At 38.0% G+C, this 22,099-nt stretch overlaps 2 protein-coding genes across 5 annotated transcripts in view; both read left to right on the forward strand.

Annotated features, from left to right (window-relative positions):
- MLF1 (myeloid leukemia factor 1) overlaps nucleotides 1-17,695 on the forward strand; it is a 44,472-nt gene extending 26,777 nt beyond the window's left edge. Inside the window, exons 3-7 of one of the 4 annotated variants that reach the window (XM_036851513.1) lie at nucleotides 1,684-1,767; nucleotides 2,942-3,070; nucleotides 4,881-5,040; nucleotides 14,622-14,760; nucleotides 16,313-16,397. In XM_036851513.1, coding sequence (XP_036707408.1) covers nucleotides 1,684-1,767; nucleotides 2,942-3,070; nucleotides 4,881-5,040; nucleotides 14,622-14,760; nucleotides 16,313-16,397 — 597 coding nt within the window. Of the gene's footprint in view, nucleotides 1-1,683; nucleotides 1,768-2,941; nucleotides 3,071-4,880; nucleotides 5,041-14,621; nucleotides 14,761-16,308 lie in introns of all 4 variants that reach the window. The other 3 variants (XM_036851510.1, XM_036851511.1, XM_036851512.1) reach the window with 3 other exon arrangements.
- A 3,252-nt stretch (nucleotides 17,696-20,947) lies between these two features.
- Nucleotides 20,948-22,099, forward strand: part of GFM1 (G elongation factor mitochondrial 1) — a 52,984-nt gene continuing 51,832 nt past the window's right edge. The window contains exon 1 of the mRNA XM_036850012.1: nucleotides 20,948-21,164. Within this exon, the coding sequence (XP_036705907.1) occupies nucleotides 21,066-21,164 (99 nt within the window). The 5' untranslated portion in view covers nucleotides 20,948-21,065. The remainder of the gene's footprint in view (nucleotides 21,165-22,099) is intronic.

Genomic DNA, 22,099 nt, shown 5'->3' on the forward strand with positions numbered 1-22,099 from the left:
CAAAAAACAAACAATCCAATTAAAAAATGGGCGGAAGACCTAAATAGACATTTCACCAAAGAAGACATACAGATGGCCAAGAGGCACATGAAAATTTGCTCAACATCACCTAATTATTAGAGAAATGCAAATCAAAACTGCAATGAGGTATCACCTCACACTGATCAGAATAGCCATTATGAAAAAATCTAGAAACAATAAATGCTGGAAAGGGTGTGGTGAAAAGGGAACCCTCCTGCACTGTTGGTGGGAATGTAAGTTGATACAACCACTATGGAGAACAGCATGGAGGTTCCTTAAAAAACTAAAAATAGAACTACCATACGACCCAGCAATCCCACTACTGGGCATATACCCTGAGAAAACCATAATTCAAAAAGAGACATGTACCACAATATTCATTGCAGTACTATTTACAATAGCCAGGACATGGAAGCAACCTAAGTGTCCATCGACAGATGAATGGATAAAGAAGATGTGGCACATATATACAATGGAATATTACTCAGCCATAAAAAGAAACGAAATTGAGTTACTTGTAGTGAGGTGGATGGACCTAGAGTCTGTCATACAGAGTGAAGTAAGTCAGAAAGAGAAAAACAAACACCATATGCTAACACATATATATGGAATCTAAAACAAAAAAAAATAGTACTGATGAACCTAGTGGCAGGACAGGACTAAAGACGTAGACATAGAGAATGGACTTGAGGACACGAGGTGGGAGGGGGAAGCTGGAGCGAAGTGAGAGTAGCATCGACATTTGTACACTACCAAATGTAAAATAGATAGCTAGTGGGAAGCAGCAGCATAGCACAGGGAGATCAGCTCAGTGCTTCACAATGACCTAGAGGGGTGGGATAGGGAGGGTGGGAGGGAGGATCGAGAGGGAAGGGTATGGGGATATATGTATGCATGTGGCTGATTCGCTTTGTTGTGCAGCAGAAACTAACACAGTATTGTGAAACAATTACACTCCAATAAAGATCTATTAAAATAAATAAATAAATAAATAAATAAATAAAGGAGCATACCTCATGCTTCAAGGGTATGCCCTACTGAGCCGGCAGTGGTAGGCAGCAAATCCAAGGACTGTTAGTGGAGTGAATCAACCTATATCACTTGGGTCCAAGTCTGATGGAAAGGAGGGCTGATTACTCCAGAGGCAGCTTCTATCATCCTTGTGGAACTGCTGGAAGGAACACTGTCATCTTATACTCGGGTTTTATTTATTTGCCTGGTAGGATATCCAGAAGGAAGAAGGAAAAATTGGAAGACTAGTCTATGCTAGAGCTGTCCCACAGCCAAGGATACACCACTCAGTATTTAAATATTAACCAAATTATGTTATGAGCAAGTTGAATTTTATGTGTGTGTGTATTTATATGTTCTTGCATGTATATATGTGTGGATATATACACATGTATGTATGCATGTATTTATAGTGTTACAACTCCCTAACCATTTGTATGTTGACTGTTTAGAATTTTGTGTATGCTTCAAATTCTTCTTTAACAAATCACTTTCATTATATAGTCCTTAAATTATCTTTGCCTGGTCGATCACTGCATGAGACCCCACAGCAAAAATCAAAAAAAAAAAATTTCAGCTGTTTTGGGAATGTTGATTTGCTTCTTTTGTGTTGTGCTTATAGTTAATGACATACTTCCTAATATCCTATAGCGTACAGATGTCAACCCTTTTCAGGCAATGGACCGAATGATGTTAAATATGCGAAACAGTATGCAGGAATTACAAAGAAACTTTGTAAGTACTAAAAGATTGTTGAGAATGTTATTTTCAGTTATCGGTACTCTATATTACAGTGGCTTTCAACCTTTTTCTAACCATTGTCCACAGTGATTGAAAAATATATCTTACATCATGACAGTACTTGTGTACCGTATATATTTTACACCTGAAATAAAAGTTTCATGAGAAAATAATCATACTGTTTACAGCGTGTGCTGATATTTTCTATTTTACTTCATATTATAAAAATCCCGGTCACAACCTACCAAAATGATTTCAGAACCTGCAAGTTTGAAAAACAGCGTTAATTAAACTTTCAAAATGAAAAAATTCAACCTCAAAAACATTTATTCTGCTGAAGATGACTATTGTAAATGAATGTTTTATATGAATTTAGATTTTTTTATTATGTATAACTTGTCTACTTAAAAAGATTTGTGGCATCTAAGAAATTAAGTTTTAGCGTTCAAAAATAACTCTGAAAATAGAAATTTCAGGAATGATGTTTAGGCACTGGATTAGATTAATACAGTCCAAACACTTATAAACTAGTACTAATACTCTTACTTTTCTACTCGTGATATTAATCAAAATAACTTGATTCAGTATGAAGACCACCCATATTATTTTAGTCATCCAGTTTGAAATCTAAGGATCATTTCAGAATGTCCAAATCTAGGACATTATTAATGATTTTAGAAACGTAGCAGTTGGTACCCACAGAAGGTATAAAACTTCTTGGCATATGGCTAATTGGCTCAAGATTGGCAAAATTGCACACAAAAGTCAACCACTGACTGTAAAAGTATTACATGCTTCAGGGCATGGCATCTATAAATTTAAGCCACAAGTCTTTGACCTCAAAGATTTGAGGATTTCTAAATGAATCACTTGTTATTTATTATTCCTTATAAGGAGAGTGTGAATTGGTATCTAAAATGCAAGGAAGTTAGGATTTCTAAATGAATCACTTGTTATTTATTATTCCTTATAAGGAGAGTGTGAATTGGTATCTAAAATGCAAGGAAGTGAGGGCCTTCATGGGGGTACCATTTGGACATCATACTGATCATATATACTATCTTTAGTAGAACTTCTAGCTAGTGTTGTTACTTTATTTGAATCCTCTGACATTAGTTCTTCGTATTTGACTGAACTCAATGGATTTACAATTTATATTTACCTCTAGGGTCACCTTTCAACGGATCCAAATGGACATTCGTTTAGTTCTTCCTCAGTTATGACTTATTCCAAAGTAGGAGATGAACCACCAAAGGTTTTCCAGGCCTCAACTCAAACCCGCAGGGCTCCAGGAGGAGTAAGTATTTTCTTGGAACTTTATAAAGTTGTGGAATCATAGATCACCTATATCAAATTTTAACTATTAAAATTTGACCTGGTACTGGTCGGGGGAAGGGATGGGGGGAGAAAACACAGGTCAGTGTGAAAAGCAATAAAACTAACTATTTATTTATTTATTTTAAGGCATTCTTTGTCTCCCCCACCTACCTCCATCCCTGCCCCAGGTGCCTTTTTTCATGTTAATATCTATGGATGTTTATTAGCTTTACATGTTGACAAAGTAAGTAGACACTATAAGAAGTCTTTGTTTCATGAAATAAATGTCTACTTTTAGTTTCTATTTGAAGTAAATGAATTTTTTAACTCATAAAATATTTCAAGTATACAGAAAGGACATAGAGAATAATATAAGTACCCCATACTCCTTCAATCCAGTTTAGTCAAATCATTAATACTTTTCTCTATTTACTTTAAGTTGTCTCTTGTTTTGCTTTCTTTTTAAGCAAAGATGTTACAGATTCAGTTAAAGCTTCCAATATACTCCTCCCTCCTCTTCCTTTTCCCTTTCTCTGTCCCCCAAAGACAACCATTTTCTTATACAGGCATACCTCGTTTTATTGGGCTTCACTTTATTGCACTTCACAGATAAATTGTGTTTTTAACAAACTAAAGGTTTGTGGCAACCCTGTGTTGTCAGATGAGAGATAGCAATTTTTAGCAATACAGTGTTTTTAAATTAAGGTATGTACATTGCTTTTTTAAACATAATGCTACTGCACACTTAATAACTACAGTATAGGATAAACATAACTTTTATATGTACTGAGAAACCAAAAAAATCATGTGACTCACTTTATTGCAATATTCCCTTCATTGTGGTGGTCCAGAACAGATCCCGCAGTATCTCTAAGGTATGCCTGTACCTGGAATTTATCATTTTCATGGATGCTTTTATAATTTTATTACTTATGTATGCTTCATATACAATACAGTGAATTATTTTACAGGTTTCTAAACTTTGTATAAATGGTTTCATACTGCATGTGTCCTCTGCAGCTTGACTTTGCTCAGTAATTGCTTCTGAGATTTATTCAAGTTGATATGTGTAGCTCTGGTTTCTTTATTTTAACTTCTATATAAATGTCTAAAATATGAATATACCACAGTTTTTTAATCTATTTTTCTATTGATAGATATTTAGGTGTTTATAATTTTTCACCTATTCATCTTTATACCTGTCTCCTCGTGCAAAAGGGCTAGGAATGCTATTGTTGGATTGGAGGAGACCTGTGTCTTCATCCTTACCTAGAAATCACGAAGTTATTATCACACAGTGATTGAGACAATTAGCTCCCACAGACTTTGGTATGAGTTCCCATTTCTCCACTTCCTTGTTAGTACTTATAGTAAAGAAAATTTGGGTTTGCCTGTCTAACGGGTGACTTAAATGAAAATAGAATATGTAAGTCATTTCATGAGTGCAGAATAATTAGTTGCCCTTTCTTGTAGGAATGCTAGTATGTACTCCCATCTATTAATTGTCAAGGACAGTGTTGAAGGCACTAAGTTTAATATAATTAAGTTATTCTTTGTTTTAATAATTATATTGGTTCTATTTGTCCTAGATATTTTAATTGTAAGCAGTTCAGGAAATATCAGAGAACTATTACCATAATTTTACTGTAAGTTGGTAGTGGAACTGAGTACCCATTAGTTTTAGAGCAGTAGATTTATATTCTTACCTCTATAGGTAAACAGGTTCTGAGGAGTTTATAGTCTATATTTATTTAAATAATAACTAATTTTTATTTTCATCATTTTCACAGGTAAAGGAAACTAGGAGAGCACTGAGAGATTCTGAGAGTGGACTAGAAAAAATGGCTGTTGGTCATCACCTCCGTGACCGAGCTCATGTCATTAAAAAGTCAAAGAACAAGAAGACTGGAGATGAAGAGGTCAATCAAGAGTTCATCAATATGAATGAAAGTAAGTTATCAGAGAAAATAGCATTCTTCCTCTCAAAGTTAAAATAGCAGCTGTACCAGTAGAACTTGGTGAATATTTTTTATAGAAACATTTTGTATGATGTTGTTTCCGACAGTTTATGAATTGTAAATGTAGAGAATACGTTATCAAAATAGTAATAAAATTGTGGTTTCGGTGTTTCATTGTAGATCTGTTTTTTATAGTGATTTTTGTTAATGTTGAGTACCATTTATTTTTTTGTTTTATACTTGGAAAATGGAATCTTTTTTTTTTTTTTAAACTCTTTTTTAAAATTATTTATTTATTTATTTATTTATGGCTGTGTTGGGTCTTCGTTTCTGCGCGAGGGCTTTCTCCAGTTGCGGCCAGCAGGGGCCACTCTTCATCGCGGTGCGCGGGCCTCTCACTGTCGCGGCCTCTCTTGTTGCGGAGCACAGGCTCCAGACGCGCAGGCTCAGTAATTGTGGCTCACGGGCCCAGTTGCTCCGCGGCATGTGGGATCCTCCCAGACCAGGGCTTGAACCCGTGTCCCCTGCATTGGCAGGCAGATTCTCAACCACTGCGCCACCAGGGAAGCCCGGAAAGTGGAATCTTTTGAATTGTTTTTTAGAAAGACTATCAGTAGGAAATCGAGTTTTTATTTATTTCTGATATCAAAGAAGTACATTCGAAAAGTATAAAAAAGTATAAAGAAAATTAAAATTATTCATAACTCCAACCCAAAATAACTACTATTAATGTTTTAGTGTATTTCTTCCTAATAGTTTTATGTATTGATATATATAAACATACAATCACACATACTGTTTTTCAAAATTTGTATTTTACTATCTATATAGTTTATATTGTGCTTATTTTAATTCCCCACTATAATTGTGAACAGTCACCTATGGTGTTACTTTTCAGAAACATCCTAGATGGTTACCTAAAAGTTTTATCATGAATTGGCCATAATTTATTTCAACTATTCTGTATTGTTGGGCACTTAGGCTTTTGTATAGATAAGATATAAATTTCTGGTGTTGTTAGATAATAAATCACATATATATCAAGCAAACCTTTCCATTTCTTAGATTTTATATTCATTCTTCAACTCATTTAAGACTTCCTAACTTTTTTCATTATAGTTTTTTTTTTTTTTTTAACATCTTTATTGCAGTATAATTGCCTTACAATGGTGTGTTAGCTTCTGCTTTATAACAAAGTTAATCAGTTATACATATACAATATGTTCCCATATCTCTTCCCTCTTGCATCTCCCTCCCTCCCACCCTCCCCATCCCACCCCTCTAGGTGGTCACAAAGCACCGAGCTGATCTCCCTGTGCTATGCGGCTGCTTCCCACTAGCTATCTATTTTACATTTGGTAGTGTATATACGTCCATGACACTCTCTCACCCTGTCACATCTCACCCCACCCCCTCCCCATATCCTCAAGTCCATTCTCCAGTAGGTCTGTGTCTTTATTCCCGTCTTGCCACTAGGTTCTTCATGGCTTTTTTTTTTTTCCTTAGATTCCATATATATGTGTTAGCATACTGTATTTGTTTTTCTCTTTCTGACTTACTTCACTCTGTATGACAGACTCTAACTCCATCCACCTCATTACAAATACCTCCATTTCATTTCTTTTTATGGCTGAGTAATATTCCATTGTATATATGTGCCACATCTTCTTTATCCATTCATCTGTCGATGGACATTTAGGTTGCTTCCATGTCCTGGCTATTGTAAATAGAGCTGCAATGAACATTTTGGTACATGACTCTTTTTGAACTATGGTTTTCTCAGGGTATATGCCCAGTAGTGGGATTGCTGGATCGTATGGTAGTTCTATTTGTAGTTTTTTAAGGAACCTCCATACTGTTCTCCATAGTGGCTGTATCAATTTACATTCCCACCAACAGTGCAAGAGAGTTCCCTTTCCTCCACACCCTCTCCAGCATTTATTGTTTCTAGATTTTTTGATGATGGCCATTCTGACCGGTGTGAGATGATATCTCATTGTAGTTTTGATTTGCATTTCTCTAATGATTAATGATGTTGAGCATTCTTTCATGTGTCTGTAGGCCATCTGTATATCTTCTTTGGAGAAATGTCTATTTAGGTCTTCTGCCCATTTTTGGATTGGGTTGTTCGTTTTTTTGTTATTGAGCAGCATGAGCTGCTTGTAAATCTTGGAGATTAATCCTTTGTCAGTTGCTTCATTTGCAAATATTTTCTCCCATTCTGATGGTTGTCTTTTGGTCTTGTTTATGGTTTCCTTTGCTGTGCAAAAGCTTTTAAGTTTCATTAGGTCCCATTTGTTTATTTGTGTTCTTATTTCCATTTCTCTGGGAGCTGGGTCAAAAAGAATCTTGCTGTGATGTATGTCATAGAGTGTTCTGCCTATGTTTTCCTCTAAGAGTTTGATAGTGTCTGGTCTTACACTTAGGTCTTTAATCCATTTTGAGTTTATTTTTGTGCATGGTGTCAGGGAGTGTTCTAATTTCATACTTTTACATGTATCTGTCCAATTTTCCCAGCACCACTTATTGAAGAGGCTGTCTTTTCTCCACTGTATATGCTTGCCTCCTTTATCAAAGATAAGGTGACCATATGTGCGTGGGTTTATCTCTGGGCTTTCTATCCTGTTCCATTGATCAATATTTCTGTTTTTGTGCCAGTACCAAACTGTCTTGATTACTGTAGCTTTGTAATATAGTCTGAAGTCAGGGAGCCTGATTCCCCCAGCTCCATTTTTCGTTCTCAAGATTGCTTTGGCTATTCGGGGTCTTTTGTGTTTCCATACAAATTGTGAAATTTTTTGTTCTAGTTCTGTGAAAAATGCCAGTGGTAGTTTGATAGGGATTGCATTGAATCTGTAGATTGCTTTGGGTAGTAGAGTCATTTTCACAATGTTGATTCTTCCAATCCAGGAACATGGTATATCTTTCCATCTATTTGTATCATCTTTAATTTCTTTCATCAGTGTCTTATAATTTTCTGCATACAGGTCTTTTGTCTCCTTAGGTAGGTTTATTCCTAGATATTTTATTCTTTTTGTTGCAATGGTAAACGGGAGTGTTTTCTTAATTTCACTTTCAGATTTTTCGTCATTAGTGTATAGAAATGCCAGAGATTTCTGTGCATTAATTTTGTATCCTGCTACTTTACCAAATTCATTGATTAGCTCTAGGAGTTTTCTGGTAGCATCTTTAGGATTCTCTATGTATAGTATCATGTCGTCTGCAAACAGTGACAGCTTTACTTCTTCTTTTCCGATTTGGATTCCTTTTATTTCTTTGTCTTCTCTGATTGCTGTGGCTAACACTTCCAAAACTATGTTGAATAATAGTGGTGAGAGTGGGCAACCTTGTCTTGTTCCTGATCTTAGTGGAAATGGTTTCAGTTTTTCACCATTGAGGACAATGTTGGCTGTGGGTTTGTCATATATGGCCTTTATTATGTTGAGGAAAGTTCCCTCTATGCCTGCTTTCTGCAGGGCTTTTATCATAAATGGGTGTTGAATTTTGTCGAAAGCTTTCTCTGCATCTATTGAGATGATCATATGGTTTTTCTCCTTCAATTTGTTAATATGGTGTATCACATTGATTGATTTACGTATATTGAAGAATCCTTGCATTCCTGGGATAAACCCCACTTGATCATGGTGTATGATCCTTTTAATGTGCTGTTGGATTCTGTTTGCTAGTATTTTGTTGAGGATTTTTGCATCTATGTTCATCAGTGATATTGGCCTGTAGTTTTCTTTCTTTGTGACATCTTTGTCTGGTTTTGGTATCAGGGTGATGGTGGCCTCGTAGAATGAGTTTGGGAGTGTTCCTCCCTCTGCAATATTTTGGAAGAGTTTGAGAAGGATAGGTGTTAGCTCTTCTCTAAATGTTTGATAGAATTCACCTGTGAAGCCATCTGGTCCTGGGCTTTTGTTTGTTGGAAGGTTTTTAATCACAGTTTCAATTTCAGTGCTTGTGATTGGTCTGTTTATATTTTCTATTTCTTCCTGGTTCAGTCTCGGCAGTTTGTGCATTTCTAAGAATCTGTCCATTTCTTCCAGGTTGTCCATTTTATTGGCGTAGAGTTGCTTGTAGTAATCTCTCATGATCTTTTGTATTTCTGCAGTGTCAGTGGTTACTTCTCCTTTTTCATTTCTAATTCTATTGATTTGAGTCTTCTCCCTTTTTCTCTTGATGAGTCTGGCTAATGGTTTATCAATTTTGTTTATCTTCTCAAAGAACCAGCTTTTAGTTTTATTGATTTTTGCTATTGTTTCCTTCATTTCTTTTTCATTTATTTCTGACCTGATCTTTATAATTTCTTTCCTTCTGCTAGCTTTGGGGTTTTTTTGTTCTTCTTTAATTGCTTTAGGTGCAAGGTTAGGTTGTTTATTCGAGATGTTTCCTGTTTCTTGAGGTAGGCTTGTATTGCTATAAACTTCCCTCTTAGCACTGCTTTTGCTGCGTCCCATAGGTTTTGGGTCGTCGTATCTCCATTGTCATTTGTTTCTAGGTATTTTTTGATTTCCCCTTTGATTTCTTCAGTGATCACTTCGTTATTAAGTAGTGTATTGTGTAGCCTCCATGTGTTTGTATTTTTTACACATCTTTTCCTGTAATTGATATCTAGTCTCATAGCGTTGTGGTCGGAAAAGATACTTGATACGATTTCAATTTTCTTAAATTTACCAAGGCTTGATTTGTGACCCAAGATATGATCTATCCTGGAGAATGTTCCATGCGCACTTGAGAAAAATGTGTATTCTGTTGTTTTTGGGTGGAATGTCCTATAAATATCAATTAAGTCCATCTTGTTTAATGTATCATTTAAAGCTTGTGTTTCCTTATTTATTTTCATTTTGGATGATCTGTCCATTGGTGAAAGTGGGGTGTTAAAGTCCCCTACTATGATTGTGTTGCTGTCAATTTCCCCTTTTATGGCTGTTAGTATTTGCCTTATGTATTGAGGTGCTCCTATGTTGGGTGCATAAATATTTACAATTGTTATACCTTCCTCTTGGATCGATCCCTTGATCATTATATAGTGTCCTTCTTTGTCTCTTATAATATTCTTTATTTTAAAGTCTATTTTGTCTGATATGAGAATTGCTACTCCAGCTTTCTTTTGATTTCCATTTGCATGGAATATCTTTTTCCATCCCCTCACTTTCAGTCTGTATGTGTCTCTAGGTCTGAAGTGGGTCTCTTGTAGACAGCATATATATGGGTCTTGTTTTTGTATCCATTCAGCCAGCCTGTGTCTTTTGGTGGGAGCATTTAATCCATTTACATTCAAGGTAATTATTGATATGTATGTTCCTATGACCATTTTCTTAAATGTTTTGGGTTTGTTATTGTAGGTGTTTTCCTTCTCTTGTGTTTCTTGCCTAGAGAAGTTCCTTTAGCATTTGTTGTAAAGCTGGTTTGGTGGTGCTGAACTCTCTCAGGTTTTGCTTGTCTGTAAAGGTTTTAATTTCTCCATCACATCTGAATGAGATCCTTGCTGGGTAGAGTAATCTTGGTTGTAGGTTTTTCTCCTTCATCACTTTAAGTATATCCTGCCACTCCCTTCTGGCTTGCAGAGTTTCTGCTGAAAGATCAGATGTTAACCTTATGGGGCTTCCCTTGTGTGTTATTTGTTGTTTTTCCCTTGCTGCCTTTAATATGTTTTCCTTATATTTAATTTTTGACAGTTTGATTAATATGTGTCTTGGCGTGTTTCTCCTTGGGTTTATCCTGTATGGGACTCTCTGTGCTTCCTGGACTTGATTAACTATTTCCTTTCCCATATTAGGGAAGTTTTCAACTATAATCTCTTCAAATATTTTCTCAGTCCCTTTCTTTTTCTCTTCTTCTTCTGGGACCCCTATAATTCGAATGTTGGTGCGTTTAATGTTGTCCCAGAGGTCTCTGAGACTGTCCTCAGTTCTTTTCATTCTTTTTTCTTTATCCCGCTCTGCAGTAGTTATTTCCACCATTTTATCTTCCAGGTCACTTATCCTTTCTTCTGCCTCAGTTATTCTGCTATTGATCCCATCTAGAGTATTTTTAATTTCATTTATTGTGTTTTTCATCATTGCTTGGTTCCTCTTTAGTTCTTCTACGTCCTTGTTAAATGTTTCTTGCATTTTGTCTATTCTATTTCCAAGATTTTGGATCATCCTTACTATCATTATTCTGAATTCTTTTTCAGGTAGACTACCTATTTCCTCTTCATTTGTTAGGTCTGGTGTGTTTTGACCCTGCTCCTTCATCTGCTGTGTGTTTTTCTGTCGTCTCATTTTGCTTATCTTACTGTGTTTGGGGTCTCCTTTTCACAGGCTGCAGGTTCGTAGTTCCCGTTGTTTTTGGTATCTGTCCCCAGTGGGTAAGGTTGGTTCAGTGGGTTGTGTAGGCTTCCTGGTGGAGGGGACTATTGCCTGTGTTCTGGTGGATGAGGTTGAATCTTGTCTTTCTGGTGGGCACGTCCACGTCTGGTGGTGTGTTTTGGGGTGTCTGTGGCCTTATGATTTTAGGCAGCCTCCCTGCTAATGGATGGGGCTGTGTTCCTGTCTTGCTAGTTGTTTGGCATAGGGTGTCCAGCCCTGTAGCTTGCTGGTCGTTGAGTGAAGCTGGGTCTTGATGTTGAGATGGAGATCTCTGAGAGATTTTCGCCGTTTGGTATTACGTGGAGCTGGTAGGTCTCTTGTGGACCAGTGTCCTGAAGTTGGCTCTCCCACCTCAGAGGCACAGCCCTGATGCCTGGCTGGAGCACCAAGAGCCTTTCATCCACACAGCTCAGAATATAAGGGAGAAAAAAATAGAAAGAAAAAAAGAGGATAAAATAAAATAAAATACAGCTATTATAATAAAAAATAAGAAAAAAAATTATTAAGAGTAAATGTATTCAGAAAAAAATTTTTTTTTAATTTTTAAAAATAGATTTATTAATTTTTTATAGTAAAAAATGAGAAAAAAATTTTTAAGAAAAAAATTTATTAAGAAAAAAAATTTTAATTTTTTAAAATAAAAAATATGAAAAAACTTATTAAAAATTTTTTTAATTTCTAAAAATAGAAAATACGGAAAAAATTATTAAGAAAGCATATATTAGGAAAAAAAAATTTTTTTAAGTAAAAAGAAAAAAAATGGACGGACCTAACCCTAGGACTGATGGTGAAAGCAAAGCTATACAGACAAAATCTCACCCGGAAGCATACACATATACACTCACAAAAAAAGGAAAAGGGGAAATTAATATATCCTGCTCCTAAAGTCCACCTTTTGAATTTGGGATGATTCGTTGTCTATTCAGGTATTCAACAGATGCAGGCACATCAAGTTGTTTGTGGAGCTTTAATCCGCTGCTTCTGAGGCTGCTGGGGGAGATTTCCCTTTCTCTTCTTTGTTCGTTCAGCTTTGGATTTGGACCCGCCTCTGCATGTACGTCGCCTGAGGGCGTCCGTTCCCCGCCCAGACAGGACGGGGTTAAAGGAGCAGCTGCTTCGGGGGCTCTGGCTCACTCAGGCCGGGGGAGGGAGCGGTACGGAGGAGGCAGGGCGAGCCTGCGGCGTCAGAGGCGTCGTGACGTTGCAGCAGCCTGAGGCGCGCTGTGTGTTCTCCGGGGGAAGTTGTCCCTGGATCACGGGAGCCTGGCAGTGGCGAGCTGCACCGGCTCCCAGGAGGGGCAGTGTGGAGAGTGACCTGTGTTCGCACACAGGCTTCTTGGTGGCGGCAGCAGCAGCCTTAGCGTTTCCTACCAGTCTCTGGGGTCCGCGCTGATGGCCGCGGCTCGCGCCCGTCTCTGGGGTCCGCGCTGTCAGCCGCGGCTCACGCCCGCCTCTGGAGTTCGTCTAGGCGGCGCTCTGAATCCCCTCTCCTTGCGCGCCGCGAAACAAAGAGGCAAGAAAAAGTCTCTTGCCTCTTCGGCGGCTGCAGACCTCCTCTCCGGCTCCCTCCCGGCTCGCCGCAGCAGGCCAACCCCTTCAGGCTGTGTTCACGCCCGCCAACCCCAGTCCTCTCCCTGCGATCCGACAGAAGCCCGCGCCTCAGCTCCCAGCCCCGCCTGCCCCAGCGGGTGAGCAGACAAGCCTCTCGGGCTGGTGAGCGCTGCTCGGCGCTGAGCCTCTGTGCGGGAATCTCTCCGTTTATCCCTCTGCGCCCCTGTTGCTGTGGGATCCGCGCTGATAGCCACGCAGCTCGCACCCGTCTCTGGATTTCGTTTAGGCAGCGCTCTGAATCCCCTCTCCTTGCGCGCCGCGAAACAAAGAGGCAAGAAAAAGTCTCTTGCCTCTTCGGCAGCTGCAGACTTTTTCCCGGACTCCCTCCCGGCTAGCACCAAAGCCCGAGCCTCAGCTCCCAGCCCCGCCCGCCCCGGCGAGTGAGCAGACAAGCCTCTCGGGGTGGTGAGTGCTGGTTGGCGCCGAGCCTCTGTGCGGGAGTCTCTCCGCTTTGCCCTCCGCACCCCTGTGGCTGCGCTCTCCTCCGCGGCTCCGAAGCTTCCCCCCTCTGCCACCCGCAGTCTCTGCCCGCAAAGGGGCTTCCTAGTGCCTGGAAACCTTTCCTCCTTCACGGCTCCCTCCCACTGGCGCAGGTCCCGTCCCTATTCTTTTGTCTCTGTTATTTCTTTTTTCTTTTACCCTACCCAAGTACGTGGGGATTTTCTTGCCTTTTGGGAGGTCTGACGTCTTCTGTCAGCGTTCAGCAGGTGTTCTGTAGGAGCAGTTCCACGTGTAGATGTATTTCTACTGTATCTGTGGGAAGGAAGGTGATCTCCGTGTCTTACTCTTCCGCCATCTTGCCCCTTCATTATAGTTTTTAAGCTGTATTCATTTCCTGTTTTTAGAAAGTATTTTGAATAAAAATGTTTTATCATAGTAAAGAGTTTAAATTATATGATTTAAAAAAAAGAAGTTCTCTTAAGGTTGGAGCTGGATAAAATTATTCTTATGCAATGAGATGGGAGCCACAACATCTTAACCTCTCTTTAATTTTAACCTTTGTAATTTGGTCATATTTAAATATATACAGAGTAGTTCACAATAATAAACATACTGAAGAAAATTTTAGTAAAGTAACACATTATTATAAAGGCAATCTGAAAGAAGAAGTATTATCATTTACTTATTGTTATTATGGAATTTAGATTACCTACTTCCTAACAACATGAATTGTCAGATGAGTAACCTGTCTCAGGAAATTGAAAAAGAAGCTCGTGAGGCCAAACTGAGGGCAGGAAGCGCTAGGCACAGGAGGAGTGTCCTCCCAGTGAGAGGAGGAGCAGGATCACCATGAGATGACCCAGGAAGAAAGCCTGTTAGTGTCGCTGGGTCATGGGGTCCATTGGATAAGTAATATGATACCCAGGCAGGTGTGTGAAAAACCAGATCATCAATAACCAAATTATCAACAGGAATAGGAGAGGAACAGAGAGAAGAGGAAATATTACTCTGAGTCAAAGACCTTTTTATGTGAAGCAGTTTCCTGCTTCTACTTTAAGGTTAGGCTGATGGAAACACCAGGCTAGAGTGAAATGCCTGGGGAGCAAGGCAATTACTGACAGCTGATACCTTAATATTTACCCCTTTATTTTGATATTTGATGTAGGTGATGCTCATGCTTTTGATGATGAGTGGCAAAATGAGGTTCTGAAGTACCAACCCAGGGGACCATGGCACAATCTAGAAAACTCTAAGATGCGAAGCATTGGTCATGAGGATTCAGGATCCCGAGAACTTAAAAGAAGGTAAAAGTTATTTCTAAACTAAACTGTGTTTTTTAAAGACAAATTAGAAGAGAAGTTATGTAATTTTACCTCTGTTATCAGGAAGTTTTGATTAACATCCAAGTTGTTTGTATCAATAATATCTTTTGTGAAAAATGTAATAACTTTATATTATTTCCAAGTATTCCAACACAAATTTAAATTTGTATCTGAAAACCAATATTTTAGGATTATATGACTAGTACCTCACTAGCAAATTATACTTTAGACAATGGGGCTAAAATCCTCCTAAGGTAAAGCAATATACTATAATGCAGTTATTCTTGTGAAACAGATTTTCATCTGGATAGAGTAGGAGTCATACATTTCGTACCAGGTAAAGATATTGGTGTTTAGGGATATGGTAAGGGGAGAGGAACTGTAGCTAAAAGGCTGAACAAAACTTCCCTAACAAGTCAAAATTGAGCATTTAATGGTAAAAAGATTTTTAGACCCTTGTATAATATGTAACAGTATCTGTATTAGATATCAAATATTTTGGAAGAGTTTTGCAAAAACTTTAGCCTCCTTTGGAATTACCGTTTGGAATAGCTGCAAAATATGAACGTGCTAAAACCACACTTTTATAGAGATTATAGAGATTTTGACACATTTAGTATATATTCTAGAGTTACAATTTTATTTGATACTCTGGGGGAAAAATTGAAAACACTACCTAATTCCTATTGAAAATTAGACTCGAGAGAGAGAGAGAGAGAGAGGGCTCAGCAGGTCTTAAAACAGAAATCTGTTCTAGGCTCTAAGAGAGTGGAGAATTGCTGCAGAAGGTGGAAGCCTTCCCAGAACCAGCGGTCGACAAGTGGGTACCAAGTAAATTAGAAGACTTGTGCAGAATTTCATGTGCTAGCATCTTTTATTTTAAAATACTTGTTTAGGAATTTAGAGCCCTAATGTTTTCTTTAGAAAACTTGCTCTCATATTAATTTTAGATAATATTTGTGTCACTTTGAAAAGTTTATTGATAAAAACCTAACAGTGCTAAGTTTGACTATGAAATCCAGGTCCCAGTTAGAGAAAAGCATGCTCTTTATAGATGATCTATAAATTTATGGCCTATCAGTGGCATTTTCTGTAAACCAGCACTGTCCAATAGAACTTTCTGAAATTATTTTTTGCAATGACGAAAATGTTATGCATCTGTGCCGTCCAATATGGTAGCCAGTAGCCCCATGTGGCTATTGAATCACACTTGAAATGTAAACAATGCAGCTGAGGAACTGAATTTTTAAATTTTATTTTATTTTAATTAATTTAAATGTAAATGATGTGGCTAGTGGCTACCATGTTGGACAGCATGGTTCAACGGTAAACAGTTAAATCTATCTCAGGAAAGCAGCTGTTGCTTTCTTAAATGTTAAGTGAAATAGTCTGCCATATGTTTTTCAAAGCTATTAAGGAACCTTTAAGATAAAACTCACCTTAAATTACAGTGGTCTGTATCATGTTTGTATTGATTTTTTTAATGACCATTTAGAAAATGGTATTAATGTTCACATGTATATTTCTCAGAGAGAAACTGCATCAAAGTCCAGCCATTGAACGTGGAAGAAGATCAAATGTTTTTGTGGACAAACTCAACATCAAAGGATCACCTGTGAAAATCAACAAAAAATAAATAGCATTGCATTTGATTTGTTTAGTTTTGGTTGTTTGAACAGAGAAAGTAATGGTGCTGAGTAATACACCTAAGACCAATCGCTTGTTATTAAATCAATACTGTGTTCTTACCAACTTTCTTCTGAATGTTCTTGGAAGTGCTAGCTTTATATTGTCCCTACTTTAGGAATAAAACTTTAATTTTCAATAGTGCAAGCTGTTAAACATTCTATAACACTCTTTAAAACATAACACATGCTGATTTTGCTTTCACAATTATTTTCCTATTGGCTATGTATTCCCCTATATATTCAAGATTGAATGTACAGCTGTTCTATCATATAAAGTTAGTTAAAAGAATAAACTGTAAAAAAATAATCTCAATTTTTACTAACACTATAATAGAGTGATGTTAAGAAAGGTTAAAATTATTTAGCTCAAATTTTATAATGTGTTATGTAGCCAGCTAGCTTAAAGAATTTTTTTAAATAAAGCAAAACTATACTAGTACTCTTTTACAAAAAATTAGTTATTATTTTGATAAAGAACATAAAGAATAATCAAATAGTTCCTTTTCAAAGAGATTTTAAATTGTTAATATACATGAATTTTCTTATTATTTCTTTATACAGTATATTCTTTTTTTGTTCTGTGTTACATTTTCAACATTCATCAGACTTTATATTGACCTTTCTCTTTAACATCTTAAGGTAGCATATTTCTGTTCTCCTTTCTCACAGACAGCTTAATCTATCTCCACGGTTAACATTCTAAAGTTGGAGTGTCCTTGGAGAAACTCTGCTCAGCCCTTTTGTGACATTTAGAAAAATGCATTTGGTATTCTGCAAACCTGAATGATTGATTGTCTCAAAATTTCTTAGACAGGTGAAGTGTGTTTGAGCAAGGTACTTAATAATTCAATTGTTCCCTTTTTAAGTATACTATTTAAAAATTCAGCTCTTGGGTTTTTTCATTCTAGAATGTGAGCATTAATCTGTTTTTATAGTTAGGTATGAAGTTTGTGAGAATATAAAATCTTAACTTTTAAGTTTTTGTTGTTTCAAGGGGGGAAAAAACAGAATCGATTATCACTCTATAATCCTAATATCTTCCCTTTTAAACTTCGGAAGTAGAATTGTGTGATTGTGCTTATACTCTTCTAATTTTCTATATCATATCCTGTTAATTTTACTAGTCAGTGTTTCATGCCTTTAATTAGTCAGTAAACTAAGATGCATATGTGTCAATTCATTTTTATAATGGAAAGTAATTGAGCAAGTATTAAAGATGTTAAAATTTTCCTCTTATGAATAATTTAGTGTACTAATAACATACTATTACATACTGGGAAGTTATCATAAGGCATCCGTTTGAAATAACACTTTTGCATAAATTCCCTAGATAGAGCAAAATCCCAGTAGACACTGTAATTATTCTCCTTTTGCTTAAATTATTACACTGATGTTAACTTGAATCATTATATTCAGATATGAAAACACATTTTAATAAATATTTGTGCTTAAAACAGTATAACTTCTATGCATCATATAACAGAGAATTCATAGATGCTTTTTTCATCTCAATTTGTTTACTGTAGAAATCAAATTAAAATTGAATTAAATATATATTTCCTCCTATGCCACAGTGCTTCCTGAGGGGCCACTTACAAAATATGTGACATCTGGAGATCAAATGTTAATTCTTTATGTTCACACGATGCTGAAATTAACTTTTTTTCTGAATTTATTTTTATCCTAATTCTGAAGTCAACTAGTATAAAAAAGAAGGCTCGCCATAGCTTGTAGTTCACATGTTATTTTTTTCTTTATTGACAACCACTGATCTTTCTGGAACGCTGGGTCTTTGGGGAATGTAAGGATATTAACTATTTGGTGAATGTGGCCTTGACAATAAGTCCAAGTTGAAAACTTAGGCTCCTTGCTACTTTAGTGATTTTCCTGGTAACTTTCAGTCTCAGTGATGGGTTTTCATTATTTATCTTTAGGACTTCATTATCTTTTATTGTTACAGGGCAGTGGCAGGAGCACATTGGTATCAGATGGTGCCCTATGTGAGGCAATGTGATGGTGTTTGGAGGTGGGGCCTTTGGGAGGCGATTAGGTTATGAGGGTGGAGCCCTCATGAATGGGATTAATGCCTTTGTAAAAGGGACCCTAGAGAGCTCCTCCACCCTTTCTGCCTTGTGCCCACACAGTGAGAAGTTGGCTGCCTATGAACCAGGATGTGGGACACACCAGACACCGAATCTCCTGGAGCCTTGATCTTGGGCTTCCCACCTTGCAGATCTATGAGAAATAAATTTCTATTGTTTACAAGTCACCGCATCTATGGTATTTTTGTTATAGCCGCCTCAATGGACTAAGGCAATGGTCTCAGGCTAGTTGGGCTAGGACAATTTGGAGATTCTACTGAGGTTTGACCTAGACCCTCACTGCAGTGAATCAGGACCTTCACTGAATTTATCTTTATTCTTATACATTATAAAATGACTATGAATTAACAGAATGTGTAACTGCTTTGAATGATATAATGTATGTGTATTTTGCCACTTTAAAACCTAACAGAAGTAATCTATAATGTGTACTCATATAAAAATTTAGCTAGACAGTTCTTGGCTTTTTGTCCTCTAGTTTCCTCTGTGGAGAAAACAAGTTTATTACTTTGGTTAAAAGTGGTGATTAATAAAAATAATTAAGAATATACTTGGTATAATAATTACAGAAAAATATGAATATATATATATATACACACAGAGGACCATGAGTATGAATTTTTACTTCAGGAAACTTAGTTTGTTAAAGTGGTAATTTCAAAAAGTAATTTCAAAAGTAACAGATACACTTTTTTATTTAACATAAATATATATTAAAATTAAAGTAAAACCTTAATGTTATTACTATTTACATAATTATTACTTAATTTACATATTTTAAACAAATACATACACAGGCTTATAAAGACTAAATTTTTGAAAGCCTACAAATCAAAAAGTTTACTTAAAAGTATTCAACATTAATGGATTGATTCATCAAAGTAAATCCTTTACTAAAAATTAATACATGGATGATATACAAAAAATAAGTACAAAATTCATCATTGAATCTCTGGTTTTTCCTTGTATCCTGTAAGTTACTCTGATTTCCATTTATTTGACCTTATTCATTTAACAAATATTTATTGAGCACCTAGCACAGCAAGGGGTACAGCAATTAACAAAACCAAATCACTGTCCTTGTGGAACTTACATTCTCATTGGGAGAGTCAGACAACAGACAGCTGTGTAAAATGTCCGGGTGTATCTAAGAAGAGCTCTGAAGGAAAATGAAGCAGTGCAGGAACATAGGGAAGAGCTTGCTGTTTTAGAAGAGTTGGTCAGGGAACACCTCACTGATAGAGGATATTTGAACAGAGAGAAGAAGGTAAGGGAAAGAGCCATGCTGGTATCCGGAGGAGAGCACAGGCTCTGGTCATGTGAGGATCAGCAAGGAGGCCAATGTGTCTGGAGGAAAACGGGCAAGTGAAGTAGAGCTACACTGGTGTGGCTGCTCAAGCAAGACCTTGTATTGTAGGTGCTTATTCTGAAGGTTAATTTTTTTTTAATTTAGTTATTTAAATGTTTAAGGTTATTAAAAATTTCAGATTAAAAAAATTAGTTATGAAAAAGTTCAAGCCTGCACAAAAGTAGAGATGACAGCAACAGTGAATTCACTGGTTGAGTGATTTCAGCAGAAAAATGACATGGCCAGGCTTAAAAGGATCCCTTTAGTTGCTGTGCTGGGAATAGACTGAGCAGTCGCAAGGCAGAAGCAGTAAGGTCAGTTAGGCTATTACAGTAATTCCGTCGAGATAGCAGCGCTTTGAGAGGTGGAGAGAAGCTGCCGGTTCTGGATCTATTTTTGAACGTAGTTCCCATAGCATATGCTGACAGACTGGACCAGCAGAGTCAAAGAGTGGTTCAAAGTGACATTTTTGGTCTGGGCAACTCGAAGAACGGAGTTTCCATTTATTGGATGAAGAAGACTGCAGAAGAAGGTTTTGGTGGAAGATCATTAGCTCCTTTTTGGACATATTAAGTTCGAGATGCCTCTAAGAGATCCAAGTGGAATCCTCAAGGATTCTGTCTTCTATGTGGACTGGACATATAATGTTTAACATCGAACAAAGATGGAACATTTTGAAAGGAGAAAAAGCACTTGTAGATAGTTCATTATTTTTCCACGTTCTTTACAGGTCATCCTATAGATTAATTATTTTTTCATATTTCTGTAGTAGCATACATAACAATTTTGCATTTTTTTTAACGTAAATTCTATTATAAACGTCTCTCCACTCTGCTGTATGGGGAAAACCACCACGTTTAAAGGCTGCATCTTTCTGGGAGCGTGCCAAAACCCTGATTAGCTCCGGAAAGCGACTGCACTTCCTCTTCCCCGTCGGCAGAGGGCATCCTGGCAGTGGAGGGCGCTGCTCGGCTCTGAGAACCGGAAGCTTCTCCCTCTCTCTTTTTTTCTCCCCTCCCTCTCATCCTTCGCCCCTGAAGTGCTCTTCCGGCACTGGTTGCCGGCGTGCGTTTGAACGCTTCTAGTAGTGGTGCTGGTTGCTGGGCAGAGCCGGAGCTGCGGGACCTTCGCGCCTGTTCTGCGCTCGCCATGAGGCTGCTGGGAACCGCCGCCGCTGCCGCCGCCGCGGCTGTGGAGAGCCGGCCGCTCCCGCGGGTCCCCGCCGCCCTGGGCTGGCAATGGAAGCAGGTAGTGGAGTCCGGCGGGGCGACACCGCACCACGGACTGTCCCCGGGACCTTGCGGTGTGTCCGGAGCCAGGGAGGAAGTGACACTCCTACCCTCCCTGGCACCTCCTTACTGGCAGCTCCGAATGGGAGCTGTCGACCTCAGCGCTGAAAAGCCCCTCGGTATCTGCACAGCCGCTGGTTATTAATGAGCAGCGTCCCGGTGCGCTGGGAGGTTCGGCGGCCTCCGATTTACGGTTAAGCCTCTTATTTTTGGTATACCTTAGAGAGGAGTGAAGGGCGAGACAACGGAAAAATTAGTGTGTCCAGGGCTCGAATCCAGAGCTTCTGACTCGTTATGCCGTGCTCTTTTCACTACAGAGTGTCGTTGGCCTCTGACTGATCCCTCTTTCAGCTGACCCTGGGTTATTTGATTTGGAGCCCGACCCTCCCAGTACCTTTCTTTGGTTCTGTGTCTGCCTTTTGTGGGGGGCGCGGGGAGCGCAGAGTGGACTAGGATTAGGTAGGAGTAGAGCCTTTCCTGTTATGCAAACCTCCTTTGCTTTGCTCGCTGATATCCGTGGGATTTAATCAACCAAGTGCCGATCACCTGGATTCCATTTTACCCAGGTTTTCCAAGTTCTTCCCTTTTCCCAGAAGTGGCTGCAGTGCATTTTGGATGGGCAGTCCTATAGAGAGAAATTTATATTGTGTCCTGTGTATATTGTGTCCTGTTTCCATAAATGGAAACATCCATTCCATCACCACCAGAGTAAAATAAAGTTGTTGTTGTTGTTGTTTTAATGTTACTAATTGTTTTGGGGTGGAAAGGAATTGGAAACCTTTTGTGGGCTGCCTTGAAGCTATTGGTACCACTGCATAGAGCATATAAGTCCTCAAACATCCTTGCTAGCTGTGAACTGCAGTAAGGAGGAAGAGGAAAAAAAGTAAAATTTAG

Source organism: Balaenoptera musculus, chromosome 4 (assembly GCF_009873245.2).
Source record: "Balaenoptera musculus isolate JJ_BM4_2016_0621 chromosome 4, mBalMus1.pri.v3, whole genome shotgun sequence".
Classification (NCBI taxonomy): domain Eukaryota; kingdom Metazoa; phylum Chordata; class Mammalia; order Artiodactyla; family Balaenopteridae; genus Balaenoptera; species Balaenoptera musculus.